The sequence below is a fragment of the Carcharodon carcharias genome, chromosome 10 (assembly GCF_017639515.1).
Source record: "Carcharodon carcharias isolate sCarCar2 chromosome 10, sCarCar2.pri, whole genome shotgun sequence".
Lineage (NCBI taxonomy): Eukaryota > Metazoa > Chordata > Chondrichthyes > Lamniformes > Lamnidae > Carcharodon > Carcharodon carcharias.
Genome location: NC_054476.1, coordinates 146,600,691 through 146,615,249, shown reverse-complemented (window position 1 = coordinate 146,615,249; position 14,559 = coordinate 146,600,691). Strand labels below are relative to the sequence as shown.

General features: G+C 43.4%; 1 protein-coding gene across 5 annotated transcripts in view; it reads right to left on the bottom strand.

Annotated features, from left to right (window-relative positions):
• bcas3 (BCAS3 microtubule associated cell migration factor) overlaps positions 1 to 14,559 on the bottom strand; it is a 1,011,809-nt gene that overhangs the window by 55,976 nt on the left and 941,274 nt on the right. For all 5 annotated transcript variants that reach the window (XM_041197205.1, XM_041197207.1, XM_041197208.1 and 2 more), the window contains one exon: positions 703 to 870. In XM_041197205.1, the coding sequence (XP_041053139.1) occupies positions 703 to 870 (168 nt within the window). The remainder of the gene's footprint in view (positions 1 to 702; positions 871 to 14,559) is intronic.

Genomic DNA, 14,559 nt, shown 5'->3' with positions numbered 1-14,559 from the left:
ATTGTCAAGTACTAACTTTGAATACACTGTGAATTTTCAAAGGGGAAAGTGAGCAGGGGAGGAGGAAGATCTGTTGCAACATCATGAAGCAGGTCACATATTTGAGTGTTTGCATTGCATTTATTCAAATTAGATCAGGTCATATTGCTTCTATTGTAACTTGGGAGTGTTGGAAGTTTCATTCCTCACCTGTTATGTTGGACTGTAGCAGACCATGTCAACGTGGGCCAGTTTGAAATCTATGATATTCATACAAATGAGGCCCTTCTAACTGTGACATGGTAGAAGAGATCCTGACAATCTCTGAATTCATGTCAAACGTTTTGAGTGTAATTTTAACCTAATCCATTTGACTCCCAATTAAATTCACATTGCAGATTATTTTGCACCTGTACAGTCCCACTGTGCCTTGCAAACTTAAAGAAAATGGACTTTCTGCACAGCACAGTATAAACCTCGGGTGAACATTAAGCCCACAATGCCTTGAAAGCTAATAAAGATAATGGAAATTAATTTGCTATTTTAAAATACTAATAGATACATTTACAATTATTGCCTAAACCTATCTGATGGTATTTTGCTGTTGTTACGATGTGGTGAAGATAATTGTTGCCCAGGGCAAGAAGCTCCCCAGGTTATTATCTCAACCTCATCGCAATGACTAGTTTTGAGGATTATGCACTAACATGGCTTGATCCTTACCTGTTCCAGAACTTACGATGTCCCTGCTGGGTGATTCAGACATGGCATCTGCCAGACGTTCACGTAGGCCTTCGTCTGTATTATCAATAGAAGACATATGACGCAGTCCAAAGCTCTCTGGCCAACTGCCACACACTTCCAGTAGTGTCACACTGCGGTCAAATGTACCTGAAACAAGAGAAGATATGGAAGTGTCATTTACGCTCATTCTTTCTTCAAAAGTCCCCCTCTGAGGGATCACTCACCTCAACCCAATCACTCCAATAGACCGGGCAGGAGTGCTCAGACTCTTCCACAGTCTCAGCAACACTGTTGATCTGGCCTCTTGTTTTTATATATTTGGTGGTTCATTTAGGGATACAGAATATGAGTATTTGGGGATATCATATGGTTAGTGTAACAAGCTTGGGAGGAACAGATGACTTTGCATCTACGGTTCCCAAAACACTCCATCACGGGGGATTTTCCTCACCTCATGCCTGGGTCTATTGTAGACTAATTGACAGAGACTGATTGTTATGACTGGTCAACATCTCCATTAACACTGTACCATATGACTACCAGGATGGTGGGAGGTGAACTAGATGGCCCCTGGTCTGTTTTTGTTTAAGTTCCTTGTCTCAGTTTGATTTGTTCCAAGTTAAGAAAGAGTTTACGATATCAACAAATAACCACTAGAAAATAGCTCGGGACAGACCTGAAATATTGACTTACGGATTTATAGATATCGAGGAGAGGGGAGCTTCGTTCTTCCACTCTGGTCAAAGTTTAGTCCCAGATGGTACTCTCCCACTACCCCAATAATTTTTGAAGGGATCGGTTCCACTGATACCAGCCACCCTTCAGTATTTCATTCCAATGCCCATTCTTTATGGCCAGAATCTTCAGGTTGGCGAACGGGGGTGGGCTCCATTCACCGATGTGTAAAATTACACATGGTGATGCCGGGCGTGCTTCCTGAGGTTACTGCGCGTCATTCAGGTCCTCAGTTTGGTGGGCATGCACTGGAGTCAGCTGCACGCCTGCTGAACTGTCAAAGGCCTATTAAGGTCATTTAAAAACCAATTAAAATAATTGACTGAGCTGCCCGTCCATCCTTAAGGTTTGCAGGCAGCCTTCGCATTTATCATGAGGTTTCGTGAAGTTTAATAAAAAATTTTAATAAAATTCACTGACATGTACCAGCTCATGTGACACTGTCACATGAGGGGACATGACTTAAAATTTTTTTTCTTTATTAAAATTTTTAAAAATCAAACTAATCTCCCTGAGGCAGCTCTGTGCCTCAGGGAGATTTCTATGCTCTTTCACGTGCATGCACAAAAGACCACAGGCTTTGACTCAGCCTACTCCCCCCTCCCGCACAGTGAGCGCACAGCGCTTCTGAGTTCATGTCACACTGGGCGGGCCTTAATTGGCTTGCCCATGTAAAATGACAGCGTGCAGTCAATCGTAGGTGGAGATCGGCTGCGCACCCACCCGTGCCCGTCCCCGCCCAACCCCAACAACAGGGAGAAATATCTCCCCCATGTTTCAGCTCAGACAATAAGGATTATCAGATTTCCTACATTAGAACAGTGACGACACTCCAAATATATTTCACTGACTGTAAAGCGCTTCCGAGATGTCCAGTCATCATGAAAATCACTATATAAATGCAACTCTTTGTTTTTACAAATCACATCTTCCAACATAGGTCAGTGGGGTAGCCAAGGAACCTGACATGAGATTTCCCTAGCCTGAGATTACTAAAGCAAACTGCAGAGCCCTACTCACACATTTGCTCCCTACCCAGCCCCACAATGAGAAAAGCTAACAGCAATCAAACCTGGAATCTGCCTGCTTAGTACAAGGATCACCCACTGGGCAGTGTATTCATCTGCTGAGACTGGGGGCTCCTGACCTCAGAGTTGTAAGGGGAGGGCTTTAACACACTGTGTAACTCAGTACTTTCTTCTAATTGCATGTAACATAAATACAATACAGCTATCCCTTGTTTAGCACTCCTAAAGAGTTTCCTAAAAAACAGCCTGTGAAATGAAAACATGCTAAATGGAAATTAATTTCCCATAAGAAAGCATGTAATAAGAGTGGGTAATCACAGGTTAACAGAATTGTTTCAGCACAGAAGGAGGCAGTTTGGCCTGTTGTGTCTGCACTGGCTCTGTGTAGGAGCAATTTACCTGGTGCCACTAACTGCCTTCTTTGTAACTCTGTACATTCTTCCTCTTCACAAAACAATCCAACTCCCTCTTGAATGCCTCGATTGACCCTGCCTCCACCACACTGTCAGGTAGTACAGTCCAGATCCTAACCACTCACTGCGTGACAGAGTTTTTCCTCATATTACCATTACTTGTTTTGCCAATTACCTTAAATCTGTGCCCTCTTGTTCTCAATCCTCCCACCAATAGGAATAGTTTTTCCCTATATACTCTGTTCAGACTCATGATTTTGAATACCTCTATCAAATCTCCCTCAGATCTCCTCTCAACCTTCTGTTCTCCAAAGAAAACAATCCCAACGTCTCCAATCTATCTACGTAACTGAAGTTCCTCATTCCTCAGACCATTCTTGTGATTCTTTTCTGTATTCTCTCTAAAGCCTTCACATCTCTCCTAAAGTGTGGCGCCCAGAACTGAACACAATACAACAGTTGAGGCTGAAGCAGTGTTCTAATCAATTTTAACATAACATCCTTACATTTACACTCTATGCCCCTATTAATGAACCTTAGGATGCTTATGCTTTCTTAACCGCACTCTCAACCTGTCCTGCCACCTTCAACAATTTATGCAGGTATACACCTAGGTGCCTTTGATCCGACATCACCTTTAGAATTGTAACCTTTATTTTATAACATCTTCCCATGTTCTTTCTACCAAAATGAAACACTTTGCACTTCTAATACCTAGATTAAAAACCTATTGGTTGTCTTGAACTTAGTTAACCCAAAAATCCTCTTTCTATTTACTACTCTTACTACATACTTACTACTCTTTCTGCTTATTTTCCGCTTGCCACTTCCCGCCACCTGCTCACTGCCCCTCTCTCGATCCCCTTGCCACTTCCTGCCACCCACTCACTGCCCCTCTCTCGATCCCCTCGCCACTTCCCACCACCTGCTCACTGCCCCTGTCCTAAATCCCTCGCCGCTTCCCGCCACCCACTCACTGCCCCATCCCAATCCCCCTCCCCACTTCCCACCACCTCTCACCGCTCCTCTCCTGATCCCCCCACCGCCTCCCTTGCCGCTTCCCTCTTGCTGCTCCTCTCTCCAGCCCTCGCTCATAGACGAGCAGTGATGAGAGGGGTGTTGAATTATAAACAGTGAAGGGGGTCAGAAGAAGGAAGTGGAAAGAGGGGTAAGGGGGAGTCAATGAGTGGGAGGGAGTGAGGAAGTTGGGAGAGGGGCAGCGGGAGGGAAGCCATGAGGGACTTGGGAGAGGGAAGCCGTAAGCAGTTAGCCGCAATGGGGTTGGGAGAGGGAAGCTGTAAACAGGAAGCAGCAATGGGACCGTGAGGTGGAAGCAGTGGACAGGTAGCAGCAATGGGTTTGGGAGAGGAAATCCGAGAGTGGGTAGCAGCAATTGGGTTAGGAGAAGGGAACAGGAAGCGGCCAAGGGCTTGGGCTAGGGAAATGGTGAGTGGCAGGAAGTGAGAAGGGTCAGGGGAGATGGTGAGTGAAGCAGAAGGAAATGTTTAAAGAAACAGTTACATCATGGTTCTTGGCGCTTGCGTAGCAATTGCACTAAAACAAAAATGGAGGTCAAGACCAGCATCATTATTCGGATAAATTTCCAAAGTTACAAATCATGCTAAAACTAAAATGCGCTATTGGAATATGCTTTAAACAGAGGATATTTGTACAGTAGATTATATAGCACAGAATGAGGTAATTTGGCCCATCATACCCATATCATCTCTTTGTAAGAGTTATTCAATTAACTACTCTATTTTGTTCTTTCTGCATTACGCAACTGAAATCTTTTCCTTTTCAATTATAAATTAAATTCACTTTTGAAAGTTATGAAGTCTGCTTCCACCACCCTTTCAGTCAGAGCATTCTGGATAATAACAACTCACTGCATAAAAAATAATCTTCCTCATCTCCCCTCTGGTTCTTTTGTCAATTTTCTAAAAACTCTGTCCTCCGGTTATTGATCCTTTGCCAGAGGAAAGCTTTTCCTTGCTTATTCTATCAAAATCCTTCATAATTTAAAACAACTCCATTAAATGTTCCCTTAACCTTCTATGCTCAAAGGAGAGCAATGCTGTAATATGCTAGTCATCTGACATTATTTTGTATTACATTGCATTGATTTTTCCTTGCTGCTCTTTAGCACACACTATCTGCCCTTTGCAAGAAGGGTGCTGGCACGGTGATAAAGCAGGGAAATGATTAAGTGCTCAGTGTTCTAAGGATAGATTGCTGGACAATCGCAGCCATGTAGTGGGGCTGTGGAGCCTCACCACACACTGAAGGCCATTGACAGGTGAGTCAAGGCTGACGGAGGGGGTTGAAGTCCACCTCAAGCACTCTGACCCAAGAGAATACTGAGCTGGCTCCACTGGTAAATGCTCAGTGGACTGAGTCTGTAACCTGCTGGTAAAGTGGTTCAGATATGCAATGCTGCCATAATGACAGCGTTAAGAGGGGGTGACCAGGATCTGGCCTCTGCAGACACCTGCAGATATCACAGTGACTGAGAGTAAACGTCTGCACTATGAGGCTGTGTGGAACGAGCAATTGAGATACCCTTGGCCCCTGGGGAGACAGTTCAGGTTCTCCTTTTATGTTCTTCGCTGGATCCCTTTGGTTACATATTTATTTAAAAATGAACACACAATGCTCCTTGTGACTGCCTCACAGCTAAGGACAGGTCAGCATCTGTCCTCTTAGAGATGGGTGGCCTGGGGGGATGTGTGGGTAGGAGAGGGTGGGCACGGCTGCAGAAAGTTTAGTCCAGCTTCCCCCAATGGCATCAGGCCACTGCTCCATTTTTTTAAATGACTGTTCTACTCTGGTGCATTTGCCCGGGGGAGGGGAACATGGACCTAAGGGATCAAACCTGGGATCTTCTGGTCTGAACAGCTCAGTCCTGCAGTGCCACTGCATGCAGCTACCTATTTCACTGCTGTCCTAGGCTTGATGTTCCAAGATATCCAACTTGTCATTTCAATAACATATCATCCATCATAAAATATGTATACACACAAAAACATAACTTCATGCACACAAAAAATACACACATATTCATATATACAAACATATATACGCACACGAGAACAAATAAACAGCCAAAAATACAAACACACCAATACATAAAAGGACTCTCAAACACAAATACACACAGACATACATATACACAAAGACACAAACTGTTGAAAACACACACATACACAATAACATAATCACGGACTCGCATTTATCCCTGAACCAATGGGAAACTTTGAATTGATTTCGACCAAACACTTCCAGGTTGCTTTCCATGTCCTATTTTTACTCTCTTTCTTTCCACCTGTAGTTCCAAATTTGACATGTTCTGTCTATAGCCTAATGAAGAGTGGCTTTGAATGTTTTTATTTTCCCTCTGTCCTTTGCAGGAACAAGGGGGCTCCCTCTTGAAAGAAAAGCTGAGCAAAACAAACCTATGGGAATATGCTCCCTTCCTCCACCCCCTTAAGAGACGGAGAGGCGGGGAGGTTTTGTGAGGGGAGCCAGTGTGAAAAAGCTTTTAGGCAATTCTCTTCTAAGTGTGCAAAGTTCAAATTCCACCCAGTTTGTGCTGCTAATAATTGTATTTGGGTTTCTGCTGTCTAGACGCTTTGGAGTCTGTACAATAGGTTATCAAATGATATGTATCACTGGGCACAATTCTTAGGGTTGCCAAACTTCCAAGGTTGTTCTGGAGTTCCCAAGAGTTGATGGATATCCAAGACACTGCTGCCAACAACGTCCAGGGGAAAAATCATTGGGGTGTTCAACAAAATTGTGTTTTTCCATTTCATTGAACACTTTCACATTTTAGTGCTAAAAATATTGGAGATGGCGGGAGGTGGGCGGGGAGGTGAAAGAAACTTGACTGGCAGGCAATATTACTCCAACTGGATAATGTAGAATCTGCTTACTTTCCAATTGGCCTTGGGCAGGCAGCATGTCAGTGCCTGATGGTGGGAGTGTGGGGGCAGGGTTGATAAAAATGGGAGATCATGTAGTGAAGCCTCCAGGAATAAACCCTCCAGGAATAAATCCAATCAGAGTTGCCAACCCTTGTGTAACAGGATGAAGGGAATTCCCAAAAAATAAAGGACCTCTTGCCACAAGCTGTGATACGTGTAATTTTCATTGTGTTGCCACTAGAACATTCCTGCTTGTGGTACTGACCATTGCCTATATAGACTTAGCTTGGTGTTTTCTGATTATGTTCCCATAATTATGTTCCCATAAATATGTTCCCACAGATATGGGCTGTGACTAAACAGAATTTGGCCATTCTGAGAGAGAGTTAAACTGATCTATCTCTATACCCTCCTCCAGCCCTACAGTTCTCCGAGATCACTGTGCTCCTCCAATTCTGGCCTCTAGCACATTCCCAATTTTCATCACTCCACCATTGGCAACTCTACCTTCAGCTGTCTTGGCCCTAAGTTCTGTAATTCCTTCCCTAAACAGCCCCTTCTCTCTCTTTCTCAAGACACCCTTAAAGCTTGTCTCTTTGATCAAGCTTTTGGCCTCCTTCCTAATATTTCTTTATTTGGCTTGGTGTTAAGTTTTGTTGCATAATTGCTCCTGTAAAGTGCCAAGGGTCATCTTACTAAATTAATAATGCTATATAAATGCAGGTTGTTATTATTGTTGTATAACTGCAGTATATTTGTTTTTGCCTACTCAGTGGGTGGAATCATCCAAGACAAAATGGACCAGCCATCAGGACACTCTGGCAAGAGGGAAGCCAAGTACCCGAGGGCAATGCCCAATCACACCAGGAGGCACAGTTGGAAATTTAAAGAAAAACTCAAGAGTTCCAATCATTTCAATTTGTTGTTGTGAGATTGAGCATCTTGCATAGCTCAAAATTAAAAATTTGATGTGAATTTTTTCCTTGTCAAGAGGGTAATTTCTATATGTCCCCTGAACTAGCCAATCTGATGCAAATAATCAAACACGAGGTTTTCTATTCATGTGTCTGTCTCAAGTCATAATTTACAAATTCATTTGTGACACAGAAACACAGCTTGTAAACCCACTGGCACCTGCAAGTGGCCCAATTCTTATATCTCACTCATTTATGTCAGCGTAGTGCTTGTCTTTGGCTCCAATCTCACACCAGAAGTACATTATCAAATGTGCATCATCAGATTGAGATTGAAAATGAGAGCACTTGGGAAGGCATTTTACATCCAAATTCCTCTCCAAACATTAAATTCAGACTGACACTCCCACTGCAGTACTGAAACATTGTCGGAAGCACCGTCTTTATGACGGGACCCTTTCTGCCCTCTCGTAAAAGATTCCATGGCACTATTTCAAAGAAGAGCAGGGGAGTTATCCCCAGTGCCCTGGCCAATATTTATCCCTCATCCAACATCATAAAAAAAACAGAATATCTGGCCATTATCACATCACTGTTTGTAGACTTCAGTAGACGTCCTCAGGTACTGCAAATGCAAGCACACAGACTAGTTTGATGGGAATGATGAAAACATCTCCCAATTTCTCAAACAGAACCACCTCGCACATGCAAATCTTCTAGCTGTCCATAGTCAACAACGAAGCATCAATCTATAAAAATGCTAAACACAAGCTCCAGTGTACTTTAAGAGAAATGTAGAATGACAGGTGGAACTCAAAAGCTGATGAGTTGCAACATCTTGCTGAGAGCTTGATCTGTGTTTTTACCATGTGTTGAAGGCTGTATATGGCTCATCCACCACAACCTTTGCTCCTATCTTAACAATATGATCCGATGGAAATGAACTAGTCACTGGTAATGCAGGTATAATGGGAAGATTGTGTGAGCACTTCGCCAAACTCCTCAACAGAGACTCCATCTCAACAGATTCTCTGCACCAAATTGAGCAGTTGCCTGAGAAACAAACCTGTCTCTTCCTCCTTCCACTGAAGAGGTGATAAAGGAAATCAAATCAACCAAAAAAGGCAAAACCCCTGGCCCAGGTGGCAGTCAAGCAGAGATCTGGAAGTGTAATATTACAGAGCAAATAGTACATAGTATAAATTTACAGCCATCTCAAAATCTGGGATCAGGATAAAGTTCCACAGGACCTCAAGTATAAGACCATAAGGCCATAAGACATTGGAGCAGAAATTAGGCCATTTGGCCCATCGAGTCTGCTCCGCTATTCCATCATGGCTGATAAGTTTCTCAACCCCATTCTCCCGCCTTCTCCCCGTAACCTTTGATCCCCTTACCAATCAAGAACCTATCTATCTCGGTCTTAAATACACTCAATGACCTGGCCTCCACAGCCTTCTGTGGCAATGAATTCCATAGATTCACCACTCTCTGGATAAAGAAGTTTCTCCTCATCTCTGTTCTAAAAGGTCTTCCCTTTACTCTGAGGCTGTGCCCTCGGGTCCTAGTCTCTCCTACTAATGGAAACATCTTCCCCATGTCCACTCTATCCAGGCCTTTCAGTATTCTGTAAGTTTCATCAGATCCCCCCTCACCCTTCTAAATTCCATCGAGTATAGACCCAGAGTCCTCAAACGTTCTTCATATGTTAAGCCGTTCATTCCTGGGATCGTTCTCGTGAACATCCTCTGGACCCTCTCCAGGGCCAGAGCATCCTTCCTGAGATACGGGGCCCAAAATTGCTCACAATATTCTAAATGTGGTCTGACCAGAGCCTTATAAAGCCTCAGCAGCACATCCCTGCTTTATATTCTAGTCCTCTCAAAATAAATGTCAACATTGCATTTGCCTTCCTAACTACCGACTCAGCCTGCAAGTTAACCTTAAGAGAATCCTGGACTTGGACTTCCAAGTCCCTTTGCACTCCAGATTTCAGAATTCTCTCCCCATTTAGAAAATAGTCTATGCCTCTATTCTTCCTACCAAAGTGCATGACCTCACACTTCCCCACATTGTATTCCATCTGCCACTTCTTTGCCCATTTTCCTAACCTGTCCAAATCCTTCTGCAGCCTCCCCACCTCCTCAATACTACCTGTCCCTCCACCTTTATATCATCTGCAAACTTAGCCAGGATGTCCTCAGTTCCTTCATCTAGATCATTAATGTATAAAGCAAAAAGTTGTGGTCCCAACACTGACCCCTGCGGAACTCCACTATCACCAGCCGCCATCCTCAGAAGGACCCCCTTATCTCCACTTTCGCCTCCTGCCAGACAGCCAATCTTCTAACCATGCTAGTACCTTGGCTCTAACACCATGGGCTTTTATCTTACTGAGCAGCCTCCTGTGCGGCACCTTGTCAAAGGCCTTCTGGAAGTCCAAGTAGATAACATCCATTGGCTCTCCTTTGTCTAACCTACTCATTACCTCCTCAAAGAATTCTAACAGATTTGTTAGGCATGACCTCCCCTTGATGAAACCATGCTAATTTTACCCTATTTTACCATGCACTTCCAAGTATTCTGAAATCTCACCCTTAATAATGGACTCTAAAATCTTACCAACAACCGAGGTCAAGCTAATTGGCCTGTAATTTCCCGTCTTTTGCCTCACTCCCTTCTTAAACAGGGGGGTTACATTAGCGATTTTCCAGTCCTCTGGGACCCTCCCTGACTCCAGTGATTCCTGAAAGATCACCACTAACGCCTCCACTATCTCTTCAGCTATCTCCTTCAGAACTCTGGGGTGTAATCCATCTGGTCCAGGTAATTTATCCACTTCCAGACTTTTCAGTTTTTCTAGCAACTTCTCCTTGGTAATGGCCACCATACTCACCTCTGCCCCCAACTCTCTTGAACTTTGGGGATGTTACTTGTGTCTTCCACCGGGTAGACTGATGCAAAGTACCTAGTCAGTTCCTCCACCATTTCTTTATTCCCCACTACTACTTCTCCAGCATCATTTTCCAGCGGCCCAATGTCCACTTTTGCCTCTCTCTTACCCTTTATATATCTAAAAAAAACTCTTGCAATCTCCTTGTATATTACTGGCTAGTTTACCCTCATATTTAATCTTCTCTCTCCTTATTTCTTTTTTAGTTGTCCTCTGTTGGTCTTTGTAGGCTTCTCAATCCCCTGGATTCCCACTGCTCTTCGCCACATTGTATGCTTTCTCTTTAGCTTTTATGCTGTCCCTGACTTCCCTTGTCAACCATGGTTGCCTCGTCCTCCCTTTAGTAGGCTTCTTCTTCCTAGGGATGAATTTTTGCTGTGTCTCCCAAATTACTCCCAGAAACTCCTGCCATTGCTGTTCCACTGTCTTTCCTGCTAGGCTTATCTCCCAGTCAATTCTGGCCAGCTCTTCCCTCATGCCTCTGTAGTTGCCTTTATTCAACAGTAATACTGTTACATCTGATTCCAGCTTTTTCCTCTTAAATTGCAGGGTAAATTCAATCATATTATGGTCACTTCCTCCTAAGGGTTCCTTCACCTTAAGCTCCCTTATCAAATCTGCCTCATTACTCATCACTAAATCTAGAATTGCCTGTTCCCTAGTGGGCTCCATCACAAGCTGCTCCAAAAAGCGATCTCGTAGACATTTCACAAATTCCTTTTCTTGGGATCCACTACCAACCTGATTTTCCCAGTCTACCTGCATATTGAAATCCCACTATGCCAACATAGTTAGCATCTGGAAGCGGAAAAGATCAAAAATTGTATGCATCAACTACCAAGGAATAAGACTTTTCACGATCTCAGGAAGGATCCTATTAAGCTATCTACTAGGCAGCCTCATAGTTGTTTTAAGGGCTAACTGTGGGACAGCCTATCTGGTGTTTGCAGCAAGACAACTACATGAAAATTGCAGAAAGCAACATTAGGATCGATATATGCCGTTCATAAATCCAACTACAGTTTTGGTCAGTGAGAGTCATCTGGTTTATGGTACTCACTCACCGAGCTAGGATATCCAAACAAGTTTGTCAAAATCCTGTACCTACTGCATGATGGTACGATTGGATATGTCTGATACCAGTGGCGAAAAGCAAGGATATGTCATGGCTCCTTAACTCCAATCTCTTCTTTGCTGCAATGCTTAAGGAAGCCACCTGGAGGCATCAACATTAGGTATCATTCAGGGAAACTCTTCAATCTCTCCAGACTGTGTGCTTCCACCAAAGTCACAGAGGCAGTAATCAGAGAGCTTCTGTATGCTTCGCAGCACACAAAATGGCTTCTATGTTTCCTACGTTACATCAGATTGGCTGCAAAATCCTTTGTGACATCTCAAGATCGTGAAAGGCACCATAGAGCTGCAAATTCTTTCTTTTCTACTTTAGGCGTCCTCTTGGTCACAGGATGAGGTTGGTTCCTTGTGCAATTTCACAGATAGAATGGTTTATAAGCAGCCCCTGAACTGGGTCTTTGATATTTTCCAAAGTTCGTGCAGGCTCCTGCTGATGTTCTGATCTCTGAGCAATCTTGGGATGTTACTTTAAACAGTTTTAGGGAATTTGAACAGAACTCTACAAGAGTGCAAAGTAGGATGCCAACCTTCCAGCATTGTCCTGGAGTCTGCAAAAATTAAATATTAATCTCCAGAGCTACGAATAACATCCAGGAGAAAAATCATCAGGGTATGAATTTTTTTCATTTTCTTTTGTTTATTATTTTTAAAAATATTGGTGATGGGATAAAGTGGCTGTTCAACTGACAGTCAAACACCATCCAATTGGGTAATTAAGAGCTTGTTTGCTGTGGGAAGGTGGTGTGCTATAAGGATGAATGTCACGTGAACAACTGGGGGATCCTGAGGAGGTGTGGAGTTGGTGGCAGATGATTGTGTGATGAAATATCCAGGAATATGTACAACCAGAGTTGGCAACCAAGTGCAAAAGCACTTCAATTCTTGAATCTGGATTGGGCGGTTATGTCACATATTGGTGGCCTTCATCTCACGTGCCTGGGACTGAACACACATATTTCTGCAGTCAAGACCCTGTGCTGTGTTTGTGAATTCTTACCACTCAATCCTCTGGATCCACTCCTCGCCTCTCTTTGTTAACTTCATGGATTTTGCTTTGAATGCCTATGCTTGAATCTCTTTGTGAACACTCCAGCTCTCAGTTGCTCCTCTATAGCCAGCAAATTTATCACAATATACATCCACAGGTGAAACCCTATATTGCTAGGCCTCGGATACTTGTCCTCTAGGATGGATTGTAACTCAAGCGTCTCACTTTAACCTCAGCCTTTTCACCCCCCTCGCTCTCTCTGGCTTGACTAAAGATCTGTGTTTTCTCAGAGAAAGTTAATCCTCCCTGTTTTCCTTTTAACAGAATGGATCCTACTGGACAAAGGCCTATGGCCTAACAGCATCCCCTGCAAGGCCAGCCTGGCTGCCTAAAGGTATCCCCTCAATGCAGTGGCAAGGTCCTGCCCCTGTCAGTTGTATTATGTGACAGACAATTGGTGTCTAAATGGGAGCAGGCAGTGTTTGTAGGTGGGATGATTGAGTGAAGAAATTATTATACCTGACATGGCCCTGCCCTAGGCTTTAGACCTTTCAATATGTCTCTTTTGTTTCTAAACTGAAGTTATTTTCTTCTCAATCTCTACTTGCAAAAACAGCACAAACACTGATGCTTGATGTTAGTGTAGGGTCCACATTTTATTCTCTGCAGACATTTTAATAAACTGCTGCATGGATTTCACACTCACGTATGCATGTGCGAGTTGGGAGCAGGAATAGGCCATTTGGCCCCTCGAGCCTGCCCTGCCATCCATTAAGATCATGGCGATCTGATTGTGGCCTCAACTCTAAATTCCGTCTACCCTCGATAACTTTTGGCTCCCTTGTTAGTAAAGAATCTATCTACCTCTGCCTTAAAAATATTCATTAACCCTGCCTCCAACACTCTCTGGGGAAGAGAGTTCTAAAGATTCACAACCCTCTGAGAGAAAAAATTTCTTCTCGTCTCCATCTTAAATGGGAGACCCCTTATTTTTAAACTGTGTCCCCTAGTTCTAGTCTCTCCCACTAGGGCAAACATCCTTTCAGCATCCACCCTGTCAAGAGTCCACCTTTCATTCTTCTAAACTTCAAAGGATACAGGCCCTGCCTGTCCAACCTTTCCTTGTAAGGTAACCCTCCCATCCCAGGTATCAGTCGAGTGAACCTTCTCTGAACTGCTGCTAACACATTTACATCCTTTCTTACATAAGGAGACCAAAACTGTACACAGTACTCTAGATGTGGTCTCACCAACTGTACAACTGTTGTACAACATCCCTACTTTTATATTCCATTCTCTTTGCAATAAACAACAACATTCCATTTGCCTTTCTAATCACTTGTTCTACCTGCATACCAACTTTCCCTGATTCATGTGCCAGGACACCCAGATCCCTCTGTGCCTTAGAGTTCTGCAATCACTCTCCATTTAAATAATAGCCTGCTTTTCTATTCTTCCTGCCAAAATGGATATGTTCACATTTTCCCACATTACTTTTCATCTGGCAATTTTTGCCCATTCAAACAAACTTATCTATATCCCTTTGCAGGCTCCATATGTCCTCTTCACAACTTACTTTCCTACCTATCTTTGTGTCATCAGCAATTTTAGCAACCATGCATTCAGCCCCTTCATCCAAGTCATTGTTATAGATTGTAAATAGTCAAGGCCCTAGCACTGATCTCTGTGGCACTCCACTTGTCACATCTTGCCAACCTGAAAATGACCCATTTATGCCTACTCTG